This window comes from Apodemus sylvaticus, chromosome 3 (genome assembly GCF_947179515.1).
Source record: "Apodemus sylvaticus chromosome 3, mApoSyl1.1, whole genome shotgun sequence".
In the NCBI taxonomy this organism is placed as follows: Eukaryota; Metazoa; Chordata; class Mammalia; order Rodentia; family Muridae; genus Apodemus; species Apodemus sylvaticus.
In genome coordinates this window covers 71,863,983-71,880,444 of record NC_067474.1, presented here as the reverse complement: position 1 = coordinate 71,880,444, position 16,462 = coordinate 71,863,983, and the positions used below count along the sequence as shown (strand labels likewise).

Here is a 16,462-nt window from a genome sequence, read left to right as displayed (position 1 = left end):
CCTTTCTTTTTTTTTTTAAACCTGGAGAAGCTGGATGCTCATTGCTTGCAGTCAGAAGGTCTCAAAGCAACCATCTACCTCCCCAGCTTTTTGTTGGGGGTGAGGGACTCACAAGATAGTGTATACAGCAGTCGCCAGGGGCCTCAAATGCTAGCTCTTAATGATGTGTTTAAAATAACATGGGGTAGAGGAAATTTGAAAATTCTTTCTAAAAGAGTTCCAAGTTGAATGAGATCTTAGTCCCTCTCAGAAGATCCAGGTCTCTCTTCTCCCTGTTCCTTGTCCCTCTTCCACACAGACAACAACTGTGGGACAGTGTTCAAAACTGCATGTTCTTCTGATGTAGCCTGACAGGAACAGGGTCCTTTCTCACTTTTCAGACTTTAGTACTTTGCATTTGACTAAGTACATTCTTGGTGATCAATAAGAGCAGCTGGAAATGGGACTTGGATAGCATTCGTGAATAAAGGAAGTTATAGGAATGGTCAGTGTTTATTGAGCACATGCTGTGTTCTGAACACATTCCTAAGAGTTTTACTATTTCATGATTGGATCCTTAATATGTAATTACTACTCCATTTTCCAAATGAGCAAACTGACACAACCAATAAATAATGTCAGGGAAATGGATCCAAGAGCCCCACCACTTCAGCCTCCACGTTCTGACACCTCTCATGTTGAAGGTAGTTGATTAAGTAGAGTTGGAGTTAAACCACTAACTGCTGGAGACCAGGGAAACTCTGGGGTCATTTGATTCCAAGGCAAAATAAAAGTAGACACTGGACCAAAGCCCGGAGGTGATTGGGGTTTATATAACTACACAGGGTTCCTGAGTCCAAGCTGGAATCTTTTAGCCAAGGGCTCTACCTTTCATATAACAAGCATGTGCTTCAGCATACACAGCACTGAGGTCTTGCTTGGAAAACCCACCCCAAGTAGCAGAGCAGCTGGTATTCCAAAGGGTATGTATATGTGTATGTGTATGTGTATGTATATGTACATGTACATGATGTATATGTATATATGTCTATGTCTGTCTATGTCTGTGTCTATGTCTATGTCTGTGTCTGTGTATGTGTATATAATGTATGTGTATATGATATATGTGTATATGATGTATATATATGTGTGTATGTGTATGTGTATATGTATGTGTATGTATAAGCATATGCATATGCCAGGAAGATCTAATCTGTTAAATCAAATAAAAAAAAGAGGGTGTTAAGACCACAGGGTCTCTACTTATAGTTTAAAATTTAGCATAAACTTTAATCCTCACAGAAGGCTTGCCTGGCCTTGGCTAAAGTCAAGTTTGCTTTTGAACGCTCTTCTGTTTAACCAAGTTCAGTTGTAATTAGGTGCTTATATTTATATATCTATGTGGCACACATAAACATATGTAATCATACATACACATTTCATGTGTGGATGTCAAGTTGATGGTGACATCACTTTTACCTGCTACAGGTTCCTGGTGGACAGATTCATGCCAGTTTTCCCCTGCTCATCCTATTGTTACCTACAGGATGTGTGTAGAGCATCACAAGCCGCTACAAGGAGGAAAGAATGAACAAATACGTGGATGATTAACTGCGGAAAGGTGTATAATGATTCTATGTGTGCATAGGGGTGAAGTGCAAATCCACTTCAACAGCCTGTGGATTTGAACAGGTTCTCAGGAGTCTGCACTACTAATCAGACAGGCCCCTCAGGAAAGTTATGCAAACATCCACTTTGGGAGGCTTAGACTTGCATCGCAGCCCCACCCCACACATCCCCCAACATCGGAATGAGCCCCAAAGGTGAGCAAGCAGTTTTCAAAGCGTGCTTTCAACTCTGCCAGCCCCGCGTGTGTGTTTTCCTCTACAGTGTTTCCAATTACTGTGGCACTCTTGGTATCCAGATCCATCTCCAGCGAATTCCTCCGCAGCTCCTTGCCAGACATATGGGATCAATCAGTGCGCTTGTGAGGGAATGTTGACAGCATGACAGGCGAGGGGTTCTGGTGTCATGGAATCTCCAAGAGTCTTTAGCTGGATCCTGGGCAAGAGGGAGGGGGAGGAGAGAGATAGAGGAGAGATAGGGAGAGGAGCGGGAAAGGAAGGAGAGGACAGACAGAGAAGGAGGGAAGCGACTCTGTCTTCACTGCCCCCTTCCTTCAAACATTTTATAGGCTTCGGCAGAGAGAAGGAGGAGGAGAGAAACCAAATAGCGGAGAGCCAGAGAAGCAGATCCCTCCAGTCCCTCCCGATTCCTGAGCTGCCAGAGGAGTCTGGATCGTGTCCCCAGTGTCACATGCAAGGGCGCTGAGGTTCGCGGCTGCTACCCCGGGTCCCCTCCGCTCAGTCCAGGAACCTTGGCTCCTCTCTGCACTCGCTCGGGGACTGTCGCCTTGCACTCCCAGGGGCCACTGCTCGGTCCCCAGCGCGATGTGGTCGCGCCTGGTCTTTTGTTGCTGGACTCTGGCACTGGTGTCGGGCTGGACCAACTTCCAGCCCATGGCCCCGTCACGCAACTTCAGCTTCCGCCTGTTCCCCGAGGCCTCGCCAGGGGCTCTGGGCAGACTGGCGGTGCCTCCCGCGTCCGGTGAGGAGGAGGCGGCCGGGAGCAAAGTGGAGCGTCTGGGCCGCGCGTTCCGGAGCCGCGTGCGGCGCCTGCGGGAGCTCAGCGGCCGCCTGGAGCTCGTCTTCCTGGTGGACGAGTCGTCCAGCGTGGGCCAAACCAACTTCCTCAACGAGCTTAAGTTCGTGCGCAAGCTGCTGTCCGACTTCCCCGTCGTGTCCACGGCCACGCGTGTGGCCATCGTCACCTTCTCGTCCAAGAACAACGTGGTGGCGCGCGTGGATTACATCTCCACCAGCCGTGCGCACCAGCACAAGTGCGCCCTGCTCAGCCGCGAGATCCCCGCCATCACCTACCGCGGTGGTGGCACCTACACCAAGGGCGCCTTCCAGCAAGCTGCGGTAAGACGCCCCCACCCCACCCCCAGGCCAGCGCCCCCGGGGGCGGGGGACCTCCAGCCCACCGCTGCCAGCCCCTTCTCTAGCCCAGTCCAGTTGCAGCAAGGCTTAAGGTGCCCAAGATGAGAGCGTCCCTGGACGCACAAACAGGACCATTCTCTTGCTGTCCTAGTAAAGGTCCAGACTGAAATGGTTTTAAATGCTTAGTGAGGTGTCACATTTCTTAAAGGGTCCCTTTGAGGGACCCTAGTAGGAAGGGACCTTTAAGCTCACCTAAGCTTGTGAGGAAACTGTGTATACACGCTGGAACAGGAATGATTCACAAATATTTGTGAAGATGGGACATGCAGTGAGCTGAGAACGGCCCTGATTCTTTTTCACAACATAGACTTCTTAACTTTGCTTCCAAACTTATATTGTTTAATTGTTTGTGATAGACTCTCTCTTATGTCTTAGCCTGGTTTCCAACTTACAACATAGAAGAGGTGTCCCTGAGTTACGATCCTCCTGCCTCCACCTCCCAAGCGCTGGGATGACAGCCACTGGCCACCAAGACTTTATGCTCCAGGTCTTTCTAAATAAATGTTTAGCATATGACAGAAGTCACATAGTAGACTTTTTAAAAATGCGTCCTTTTCCTAACTGCGAAGTAATATGTAGTTGTTCATAATTTGGAATACTGAGAAATATTCCAGGCAATCCATCAAGTTGATGTTTGTAAAATAAATGGAGCAAAGGGAACGGGGAACCCGAATAATTTCTTTATCCTTAAAATCCAGCGGATATATAGTTGAATGTTGTCCAGTGTGTTATTCATATATTATTTCGATACACTTGCTAAGCTACGTTTTTGCAGCCTGCATTCTTCAGCTGTTGTATATGATTCAAATGTATATTAATTCATAATATCCTGTAGCATGACAACATTGGATCCCCTGGGACTGCAGTTACAGGAGGTTGTGAGCTGTCATATGGGGTCTGGCAGTGGAGTTCAGGTGCTCTACCTGAGAAGCCAGTGCTCTAACCACTGGGCGGTATTACAGGCCTTATGACAACTGAGTGTTTTGAACTGATGTGGGAGGGCTCACATTTACACCTATAAGGTGTAATTTAGGAAGCCTTCCTTGATTGCTTCTTTAGGAGGGCTTTCTAAATCCCTTATTTAGTAAAGTATAAGAGCATTTTAAATTTCTTGGTCAACATTGCCACCTCCTCCATGGGAGAGTTGTATAAATTTACAACCTCCTGTTAGATGCATGTGAATACATACTTTAAAAAAAAAAAAGCTTTATTGCTAACTTGATAGCTAACTAGAGGAACTGTTCTAACAAGCTCAATTTTTATAATCTTATATATAGTATTAGTTATTGTATTAATTGGATATTTGTCTTTTTTCCCCAACCTAGTCATAGTTTTTGCCCTTTTTGCCATTATAGGCATATTTGTTTATTCCTAGTGCTTTGCATATACTTTTTGTGTAGTAAGGCCAGTGACCCTTTTTGCACATGCAGCAAATCTATTTGCTTGTATTTTACTTGTTTGTTGTATTTTACTCGTTGCATTTTACTTGTTTATTGCAGTGCCATTGAATGACTAGTTTAAACCTTCATTTGCTCAAATCTATCAAATTTTGCCCTTAAGATCCAGATTTGGATGGCTGTGGGGAGATGGCGCAGCAGTTAACAGGCCTTGCTGCTTTTGTAGGGGATCTAGGTTCCTATCTCAGAGCACCCACTTGGTGGCTCACAGCCATTCTAACTCCAGTTTCAGGGAATCCAGCACCTTCTTCTGACCTCCCTGGGCATCAGGCATGCACATGATGCATATATAGACGGGCAGACAAACCACCAACACGGATAAAATAAATCTTTAAGAACAAATTCAAGTTTTTATATTTGCTTATTTTGTTAGAATGACTGTCTTACTGCCCAGATGTTTGCCACTTAACAGTTGCTGAATCTGGAACTTGCTTAGAGGTCCCATACAAAGATGCCTCAGCTTTTAAAAATGATAATTGTCCCAGCTCACTAATTTGCTCTCTAGTCATTAATTCTTTCTTAATTTAGTTGAATGTTTCTTTAACCATATACATATGAATGGGTACTTGGCCCCTTCCTAGTCTTCTCTTTCATCCTATCTTAATTTTAAAGTTCACAAAGATGACTTAGTTACTGTAATTTCACAACATATTTAATTGTGAAATAGTGAGAAAGCATCTCCGTTTGTGTCTTGTCTTTTCTAGGCATTATGTAATGTGAATGTTAATTTATTTTCATATAATTCCAATGAAACTAATACAGACTTTGATTTCAATATAGAAAACATTCAAGTAATTGAGAGCTATTACATTTTTTATAATACTGTCAGACTTTAGTTATGGTTTTTCAAAAGTTCTGTAAATACTTTTTGAAATGTAGGCCTAATTATTTACCACATTTTTAATCTATGAATCTATCTTTTGTGGTACTAAGGATCAAACCAAGGCTCTCACAAAAGCTGGGTAAGTGCTCTATCACTGAGCTGTAGCCCCAGGTCTCTCTCCTTTCTCTCTCTCTCTCTCTCTCTCTCTCTCTCTCTCTCTCTCTCTCTCTCTCTCTCTAACTTTTTATTATTCCTTTGAACTTTTTACTGTTGTGAGGCAAGGTCTCATTAGGTTACCCAGGCTAATCCTATACTATGATCCTGTCACCTCCGCTTCCTGAGTAGCTGGTGTTACAGGCCTAAACAAGAGAGGCCCAACTCATCTTTAAAATTTTATTTTAAACTGTTATTCTTGAACTATCAAAACATCATTTTTGCATCTGTATTCCTTCTTCATGTTTGCATATGGTGTATCTCAGTTCCATCTTCTCTCATCTCTTCCTCAGCCCTAGCCCTGAACCTCCATCAGTCTCCCATCCCCACCTCACCTTGTATCTCTATTTTTCTTTATAATCCACCAAGTTCTGTTAGTGCTGCCCCCGTACATGTGTGTAGGACAGTCTTACAATGCTTACCCGGTCATCCTTGAAGCCCTGGGGACAGAGGGGCTCCCATCCCAGCCTCCTATGCAGCTGGGACTACAGGCAAGTGCCACCACTCTTAGCAATCAGATTCTTATTGTATTTTATGAGTCTCTTAAACTCATGTTTTCCCTCTTAATAAGTTTTACTTTACAGATAATGTATAGAAAATCAAACAATTAGAAAGGTTTCCTATAAACATACTGTGGTATGTTGATACATAATATATGCATATATATGCCTATGTATGATGTGTAAATAGCATGTACCTAAAAGTGAGGAAACTGTTCACTCTATGTAAGTTTCTGCGTCACCCATATTTTTTATCTCACTATTTATAATGGGAAATTCACTTCTGCCTTATCAGGTTTTTTTTTTTTTACACTCACATAATTTCCCACTATGGATTGTGCTTTTATTTCATCTTGTGATTAACTATTATTGTAGATGCAGGCTGTTATAAATAGCATATTATATGTTTGTCCACATCTCTGATCCTCTCATAAGTGTAAACTTTTGAAGGGACATCTTGGTATTTGAGTATGTGTGTGCCAACTTGCTGTGCATAAAATGGCACCAGATTGCACTCCCAGTGTGGTGTCCATGTAGGAACAAGGATGCAGACTGGCCAACCCACGTGGAAATGCATTCCTTTATTAGCAAGGCTGGACATGCCCCATGCACTTTTCTATAGCTGTTCCTTTTTGAATACACATTTGAACATTTGGGGACCATTACCTCTTTGTTATTTTTAATTTGGGCGTCTTTTCCTTCCTGACTGGCAACATACTTTAAATCTTAGTCCAACCCCTCAACTGCCAATTAGATGGCACCTACCATTTTTATCAATCTATTGAATAGAATTTTCTTTTCCTTTTCCTGTGGACTATATGAGACTTTAAAGGCTTTCCCCCTCTTAAGGTATGAAGTAGAGAAGGGATGCTCTCTGCTTATTGAAATAGTTGCACCAGGCAGAATGCACTTTGGGCACACTCTGGCCTGCCTTCCACGCCCAGCAGTCATCAGACTTTTTTTTTTCTTAAACTGAGCATGGGTTCCACTCTTTTTAAAAAAGATTTATTTATTTTATGCATGTGCGTATGCTGTTACTATCTTCAGGCACACCAGAAAAGGGCATCAGATCCCATTACAGATGATTGTGAGCCACCATGTGGTTGCCAGGAATTGAACTCAGGACCTTTGGAAGAGCAGTCACTGCTATTAACCGCTGAGCCATCTCTCCAGCCCACTGGGCTTATCATTAAAGTCACTTATTGCCCGCGTTGCCAAGCTCTTCCGTTTGGCTTGGCCAGGCTTGCCCTGAGTTTCTGAGAATGCTGATCCCTAGATGTGAAGTGGGGCACGAGTCAAGGGCACAGTGCTCTCCTCAAGACCTGCTCTGTCGTCAGCATCCCCCTTCCAAACACTGTGTATTGTCTTGGAAAGCAGAGTTGCCAAAGCAAGGTCCCTGGTGTATTTATTCATTTATTCATCTACAACTAGCAAGCCGAGGTTTCTCAAATGTTTCTTTTAACTGAACTTTGCCTTGACTTTATTTTTCTTTCCTCATTTTAGTTGAGTTATGAGAAGGGACAGAGGTCAGCTGGACAAAGTCCTTGTCCAGACAGAAACCTCCACATTTTTTCTTAAAACCTTCTCAAGACCCTGATAGGCATATTTAGGTATACGATATAATATTTAGATAAAAGTGACAGAAAAGAACCAACACTCAGATGTGGTGGTAGTGAGGCTCTGAGCCTGGTTTTGCATATAGATCAGACACGGGCAATTTCACTGCCAAATTCATTTGCAAATGGTAAGCTATAGAGTTTGGGTTCAGATATGGAACTTATAATATTAGTTGGAAATGAAATAATTCATCAGCTTTCCATGCATTTGCAGATTGGTGACACTTGAACTGTTTGTGGCTTGGCCTTCTTATGAAATACACAGATATACAAACAAACACAGATAAACACTTCTACCTCTCAAAAATTAGACACTTTATTTCTCCTTTAAAAATATTTTTTCTTTCTTTCTATTTTCTTTCTTTTTTTAATTTTTTTGAGTCAGGGTTTCTCATCATGTGTGTATGCGTAGGGTTGTTGGGTCTTTCGTCTGCTCTGCCACAGGGCACAGCCACTCTGGGAGGCTAGATACTGGAAGCTGACCATACTTACCCTACCCTGTTGCTGGGTGGGTGTTGGGTTGTAGGGAAGCCCTGGAATACAGCTCTGGGGGTGGAGAATCACAGTATGGGGTACAGGACAGCTGGAACTGGCTTGGGGATCCCCAGGCCTCAGGCTCTCAGACACCCAGGCACAACTGGGAGCCACAGAAGAGGTGAGAATGGAGTGGGGACCTGTGGGCTGGATCTAGCCCAGGGTGGGGGTGGGGGTAGGGGTGTGGGGGGAAGGAAGGGGGAGCACTGCCTGGTCTTGTGGTGGGGGAGAAGTCCTTGACTTGACAGGTGGCTGTCTTGAGCTTGGCTTGGTGGCCACCATGGATGGGAGTGCAGAGAGGCCTTCTACAGGAGATTAGACGGTAGCTCTATAGGTGAAGGCCTTCTTCAAGACTCCCCACAGTGGATCCCAAAGAAAAGAGGCAGTCCATGGTTTTAAGGCATTTTTTTGTCATGGCAGAAAGTGGATGTGTAAAACCATATCCCACTTCTCAGGGTGGGCCTGAGGTTAAATACATTTTGCAGGGAGGAGTGTCTAGGAAGGAAGGCTTATTGGCTAAGCCCTCCAGGTCTTTAGGTGCCTCCTTAAAAAGGAGATCTGTCTTGAGCCTACATGACCACAGGTCATACCCTCTACATGTGGAGGGGCTTGGGGCATTGCCCATATGTGACTGATGGTCACAAATCTATGGGGGGCAGGGGCCAGCGACATAGGCCTGGTGCCTGGAAACAGGTGAAGCACCTACTGTCCCTTCAGGATTTCAGGGGTTTCAAGCTTTAGCTCAACCAGAAACTAGGCTGCCTTTCACAGTCCCACTGGTATGTATATATGAGGGCAAGCCAGAAAAGGCATTGGATCCACTAGTACTGTAATCCTAAGTGTTTGTGAGCTGCCAACATGAGTGCTGGGAACTGAACTCAGGTCCTCTGCCAAACCATGTGCTTCCTTAACCACTGAGCCATCTCTCCAGCCACACCTCATACAAAGACTTACTATGAAGAAATTCCATTACTAACATAAACCTTTCTGTCACCACTCAGCACATTTTTTTATTGCTTAATCAAGAAAGATCATAGTTGTATGCTTTTTTTTACATGTTAGAACTGTTCAATCTTCTTGGAAACACATGTGAGGATACCTGTGATCACCACACTTGATTGGAAAGGGTGGGTTTCAGTGTAGGCACCTTGTCTCCTGCTACCACCCTGGCAAGCACCAAAACAGTGCAGAGCTGGAGTAATGAACTCTGTAGCCAGCATGAGCCCTGAGGTGTGGGCACCCTCCTGTCTAGCAGTTGGGAAGTGGAGCCAGAAAGATTGGAGTTCAAGGTCAGACTTGGCTTAGGAGCAAGTTGAGGCCAGCCTGGGCTTACATGAGACACTGCCTCAAATAAACTTTGTGTGTGTGTGTGTGTGTGTGTGTGTGTGTGTATAAAAGCAGAAAACATCCAGAATATGACCAGTATTTATCTACACGGAATATATTTACATATATTTGCATACTCCATTTGCAACTGTAGTGAATATGAATACTTTACAAGGAAGTGTCGTATCAATCTTATATGTGAACAAAAGTGGCTGAAAGGGCACAGTACCTTAGGGACGTTGAGAAGTACATTGTAATATGATTGCTCTCAATAATAAAATGCTTTAATTTTGTTAATATTTATTTGTTTTATGTGTGTGAGTGGTTTTGTCTGCGTGGGTGGTTTGCCTGCATATATGCACTGTGTGGGTGCAGGGAAGAAAACCCAGGGCCCCCTCAAGAGCAACAAACAAATGTTCCAAACTGCTAAGCCATCTCTCCAGCCCCTAAAATTCTTTTTAAATATCAGCTTTCCCCCCTTAATCTTCATAAGAATGCAGCATCCTACCCCACAATACAAAACCAGTATCCAAGTTTATTGACTGGAAGTTGAAATGATAGAATTCCAGTTTTGTTTTGTCAAGTGCCCGGGGCTGTAACATTGAGTCTTTCAGGGTTTACAAGAACCCTGTGCTGGAGGCAGGAGTCACCCTCAGTCCTTTCTTGCTCAGTCCAGCTGTTCTTTACTACCTCCAAATTCATGCCAGATCTTGAGACCTCGGGCACACATAAAAACCTGCACATCAGTGGAAGTGGCTCTTTCGGTGCCGGGACATCTCTCAGAACAGTAGAGCCGATGGTCAAGGTGTGATACCAAGCCAGGGTTGAGGCTGCAGATGGTGGACGTAATGGACTCCATTCCCTTGCTGAGAGGACGGGGGACAGTGGTCTTCCTTGGTTTGTTGTGCATGGACAGGACTGATGTCCTGTCAGGTTTTCTCATTCTTGCTCACAATGAGCATCAGGGATAGGAGATTGTCTTCTAACATTTACTGCTGTCCCACGTAGAAAGCAATGGCGTCAAAGGATCCCTTGCCTTGGTTGATTCGCCTTCCATAGCTCCCAAGCTTAGCTTCTGTTCTGGTCAACAAAAGGAAGGATGTTGGCTTCTTGTTGTCCACGGAGATGCATGCTGCTTTTTCAGGGTGTCTCTGTTCGTCTCGGCTCACTCATTTTGCCTCATTCTAGTGCCAGCCTGTTTGCAGACAACTGTACACATTAGTCCTAGTGTATAGCCTCACCTTTCTGGCTGAACCTGAAATAAACCTTAAGAAGAATAAAACATTTAATTTGCTTATTTCTGCTCCCCCCCCCAACACCATTTCTTTCTAGCCAGGCTCTGTCTTTTTTTTTTAAGTCACATTTTCTCCCAAAATATGCACGCTTGGCTCTTGAGTGTTGCTGCAAAAGTGATAGTTTCGGGAAGTTGCTGTTGGAATTCTTTGGCCTTAAAGATACCAGAGTTAAGGCTGTTTGTACACAGCCCAATCTAATTAGTAAAACCTCACATTGCAAGTAAGCTGCAAAGGACATTACATGAGGGTTTTTTTTTTTTCTCCTGCCGCCCTAGATTCGGTGCCAAGACCCATGGCTGGAAGTAAGGAGCATTGTGCATTTCACATGTTAATGAGAAGCACTAACAGTTGAGAAGAATATGTTCCTCCGAGTTCATGGGTCCTGTGCCGATCCACCCTTGCAAAGTCAATCACTCCACTCCCTCTCAGCGGCACCTTCCTCTGTCCAAGAAGAAAACAGAGAAAAAGAGCCAGTATGGAGGTCTTAGATTTGGGTGGAGAGCAGTGTTCTTATAGAATTACAGATCTCTCCCATCTTGTGTGTTTTGTGTTTCCCTTATTCCAGTTGGGCAGGGGGAAGACCCACATTCTATGTTCCAGTTGTTAAATCAGGTGTACAGAAGCATTGAATTGACACTCAGCCTATGCACTGAAGAAGTGACTAGAAATACAGCCCAGTGTCTTGGCTTGGATTTGGACAGAAGTATAAGCCAGGAAGAGCATCTGAATGTAAGAGGTAGCTGATCTGGGAGAGGATCCAAGCAACTATGGGAGGGAGAGGAAGGAAGAGAGACAAGGAGAGGAAGGATGCCAAAGACAACATGAGTGATAGTTGGTGTTTAATTCCCGTGGAAGACTGGGAGCTAGCGTCCATTCAAGCCTCGAGTATCACAACTGGACAGTAGGGGATCTCAGGCCTTTTAAAACCTCCTCATGTCAGGCACAGTTAAGGGTTGCTACTGTGGTCTGTCATCCACACATCCTCAGCATGCAAGCAGAATGGTTTCCAGGCAATCAAGAAAGCCTCAAGCAAAGAGATGTTGGTATGAGAAGTCCAGGAGGGGACAAGAGGTGCAGAGGGGTAGGCAACTAGGTGGAAGTAGGCTGGGGATATCGCTCAGTGGTGCAGAAGATGCCTTGCAGATATGAGGTCTGAGATTCAGTCCAAAGCACTACAAAGCAAAGATGTGTGTCTTTGCATGGGCGGAGAACCTTGGAAAACAGTTGTATCCAAGTGATGCTCTGGCGTCTAAGCAAAACAACCCCAGTGCCTAACATTATATGTGCTACTGACGTGGACAGTGAGAGCAGAGTGGAACGTGATCCAGAGAACTCACCATGGACTAGCCTATGACATTACACAAGCATAGAAAGAGTCACTGGTTTCCCCCTTATCTCCTTTAACTTTTTCTATTTCAAAATTCCCTTTCTCTTACAGCCTGGAAGTCAAAGAACTGAAGTCAGTATTTATCTAACCAAAGTGGCCATCATACCAACAGTATATTTCTTTTCAGGAATTTTAAGAGTGCTTCATTTGACATTCTCCCTAAATGTGGGAGAAATAATGTTTCAGCTGCTTTTCCTGTTGCTGTGATAAAATAGCCTGACAGCTTAGGACAAGGTTTACACTGGCTCACAGCCCAAGGGCATAGGCCGTTGAGATTGCAGAAGTAGGAACATGAGGCAGCTGTCACGTTGCATTTGCAGTCAGGAAGCAGGGAGCTAACAGCATTGGTACTCAGCTATCCTTCACACTCAGTCTAGGGCTCAAGTTTTGGAAATGGTGTGGCTCATTTCATAGGTCCTCCCATGTCAGCTAACCTGATCAAGATAACCTTTCACAAGTGTCTTACTTTTCTATTGCTGTCATAAAGCACAATGACCAAGGCAACTTATTAAAGAAAGTGCCTAATTTGGCTTACAGTTTCAGAGGATCACAGTCCATGATGGCAGAGCTGAGAGCTCACATCTTAATTCACAACCACAAGGAAGAGGGAGAGAAAAATCCCACAAATCTTTTGAAAACTCAAAGCCTCCTCCCAGTGACACATCTCTTCCAACAAGACCACACCTCCTAATCCTTCCCAAACTATTCTACCAACTAGGAACCAAGTATTCAAATAGACGAGCCTGTGGGAGTCATTCTTATTCGGACCATCACAGTGTGCTTATCTCCTGGGTGAGTCTAGAGCTTGTCAAGTAGATAATTGTTGTCAATAATTGCAAATAATACAGGAAAACCAATGGATCAAGAATCCAGAGCAGTTAATACATGACTCATCCGTAGCACTCATCATCGGACTTTATAGCTCCCCAGGACCTAGAGATAGTACTCACAACAGTCTCAGAGTTATCAAATAGTTACAGTTTCAGTGAGATTAATGTCAGTGCAGTAACGGGTAGCTTGGTGCCTCCCTGACTGTTGGGATTCACAGGGAATGGCCAGTGAATGTTCTTCTTTATAAATGACCAACAGATTGGAACCAGTTCACCCTTCAGACGATTTTCCTCTTCCTGAAGCAAGAGAAAGCATTGAGAATAATTGCACACAGGCATGGAGCTTTCTCCCTAAAATCTGGTTAGGGAATCATATCCCAGCTCCTCTAGAGAGAAGGTTGTGTGATGAGTTCAGAGGGAATCTGCATGCTCTAAGCTTTGGATCACATGTTACCATCAATACTACTTTTAGCCATCTCTAGAGTCTTCATCAGTATAGGGTCCAAGAGCCCTTTTTTTTTTCCGTTCTGTGACCAGAGCAATAATCAAACCCTTCTTGTCCCTTGTGGAAATGAGCAGTTATTTGTCAGAATCACACTTTTTCAGAATCTTTGGAACTACTCTGTCAGCTTCCACAGGCATTCACACTTCCCTAATAAAAATGTTGGTTCTATAGTAACTGACTTATGTAGTTGGCATGACTGTTCTTGCAACATTGCAAACAGTGCTGAGTGACAGGTAGTTACCAGGCATCCCAGACAGCACTTTCCCTGTATGAAGTCATGAAACCCCACAAAGGCAAACCTCAGTTAGATAATAATCTTGTCATCATCCTCAAAGCCCAGTGGACACAGATGAAGTGGGTAAGACCAAGGTCATACTGTGGGTAAGTGGGCAAACTGGAATTTAGATCCAGATAGTAGGAGCCAAAGTTTTAACTCTTCAGCACTGTGCAAAGCTACCTCTGTTGTCTATACCATACGATCAGAAGGTCTAGTACATTCAAGATATACCCATGTGTGCTTGATGTTGATGTTGATGGTGATGATGGTGATGGTTGTAAAGTCTTTCTGGAGAGGGAAGCTGGGAGAGGAACCTGGGTAGACGATGATAGTTGGTCAATAGAACAGACACACTACCAAGGCCTATGAGCATTTGGAGGCTGCCATTTTAATTAATACTATCTGAGGGTCCTGATAATCCCTATTGGTCCTCATTGTCCTCCTTGATCCTGCCCCCTTCAGTCCAGACAATGGATTCTTATGTGCATTTTCATGTGCTGTAGCTATATTAGCACCCATCTCCCACATCCCAGGCCAATCATTGCAAAGGCATGCCCTGCAGATGCTATGGGATCATGTCAAGTAACAAAATGTGTGCTCAAGTCACCCTTATTTGTCTAGATTTATAAATTCTTAGGTTTATCTAATTTAAGATCAGCCCAAGTCAGATTCTTTATTAAAATAAAACTGTGTTTCAAGCAAAACAAGTCAACATTTTTAGTACTAGACACCTTAAATGTAACTGTCAATCATGCAGCTCAAGATTAAGCCTATGAATTTTATAGGTCTTTGAACTAAAATTCCATTTAGCCTGATTTGAGATCTTCAAAGTTTACCTTCATCCCTACCCCAAAAATATTTTTTAAAGTACTGTGGAAATCAAACTAGGGCTGTTTATAAATCTTACTCATTAAAAAATAGATGTGTGTGTGTGTGTGTGTGTGTGTGTTTGCACTAGTATGTATGTGCTTGCTGGTGTGTGTGTGCATGCATGTACATTTGCATATATGTATTTGCACGTGTATGTGTGTGTGCACACACACGTGCACATTTGCATGTGTGTGTGTTTGCACTAGTATGTATGTGCCTGCTGGTGTGTGTGTGCATGCACGTGCATTTGCATATATGTATTTGCACGTGTATGTGTGTGTGTGTGTGTGTACATGCCTGTGTCCACATAAGACCTACAGTATGCTTGTAGAGGTCAGAGGACAACTTCAGACACTGGTTTTTCCCTTCCCTTTCCTTCCCTTCCCTTTTTCCTTCCACTTTGTTTGAAATGGGGTCTCATCTCCATCCAGCTCCAGGAGAGTCATGTCTCTGCCTCCTGTCCCACAGGAGCACTGGGATTCAGGCAGATGGGCTACTGAGCCCAATATGTTTGTGGGTTCTGGGGATCTGACCTCTTGCTCTCATTCATACCTACTAAGCTATCTTCCCAAGCCTATAAAACATTTTTTAAGAGCACTCAGTTTTCTAAAGGCATGCATGTAAATAAACCGCACAGATTATTTAATCTCCTAGAGATCACACTATTTTTAAAGTAATTTAAAAGTCCATACCTTGGAACAATGATGGGTATAAATATCACAGCAGCCCTTGATTGACAGTTTAAATATAGGCACCAGGCACCATTTGAGTAGGATCAGAAATATTTGGGACTTCAGAATTTATTCTTAATTTTGGAATATTTGCATATTTATGATGTGATGTCTTGTAGATAGGACTTAATTCTAAGCATGAAACTTATCTATATTTCATGAACTTAGGTCATTTTATAGAATAGTGTTATGATTTTTCTCGTGGGCAGAAATTTCATTGTTGGAATATTCCACTCATGACATCAGAGTGGAGCCAAAACATCCTTATTTTGTAGCATTAGGGATGTCAGATTCACAGATTAAGGTTCTGCACTTGTGATACAGCATCTAATTTGTGAATAAAATTCAACTCTAAATCATTTGGGGCTTTAAAGCTTGTGCTTTTTAAAAGATAAACAGAGTACATTGCTCTATGTTTAATTAATGTGATTTTTATACAAACAAGAATAAAAAGAAAAGAAAAATACAGCGAAGTTCCAAATATCATTTGCTTGGAATGCTAATAAATGTCACAAATTAAATGTGTTTTTAAAAATAAATTTACGCAACTATAACAAATGCATCATAAGTTCATGAACTTAAAAGTCTCCCTTTAACCCTCACCCCATGAGTCTTCATTTTCTTAATAGATTTGATGTGAAATCTCTCTGGCTTTCTGAAGTGTTGCAGATCAATGCTGTGAAAGCCCAGATATTTTCAATTGAATAATTAGATTTCCTGCATCTTTCTCATACATCCTAAACACCTGCTGATCTTTTCCTTCCTGGTTATTAAAATATTAAAAACACATCATTTCTTTCCTAATGACTTTGGATCATAATATTTTGCTACCTTCTAAAAAATATTTTTACACTTGAGTTTGCCCAACTTCCCCACAATGTTGCCCATTATCTGCCTTTTGTTTGGAAAGAGAGTTGACCTGATAAATTTTTTGTATCATTTTCTCTACTGGAAACATCCAAGTATACTGTTATTTCTTCTCTTTGAGGACTTCTATTTTCAGCACATGTCAATCAACAACACCTTTCCCTGAGAATCACCCACCCACCTCCTGTCT

At 43.1% G+C, this 16,462-nt stretch overlaps 1 protein-coding gene across 1 annotated transcript in view; it reads left to right on the top strand.

Moving 5' to 3' along the window:
• Positions 1-2,089: 2,089 nt before the first annotated feature.
• Positions 2,090-16,462, top strand: part of Svep1 (sushi, von Willebrand factor type A, EGF and pentraxin domain containing 1) — a 170,883-nt gene continuing 156,510 nt past the window's right edge. The window contains exon 1 of the mRNA XM_052176534.1: positions 2,090-2,963. Coding sequence (XP_052032494.1) covers positions 2,430-2,963 — 534 coding nt within the window. The 5' untranslated portion in view covers positions 2,090-2,429. The remainder of the gene's footprint in view (positions 2,964-16,462) is intronic.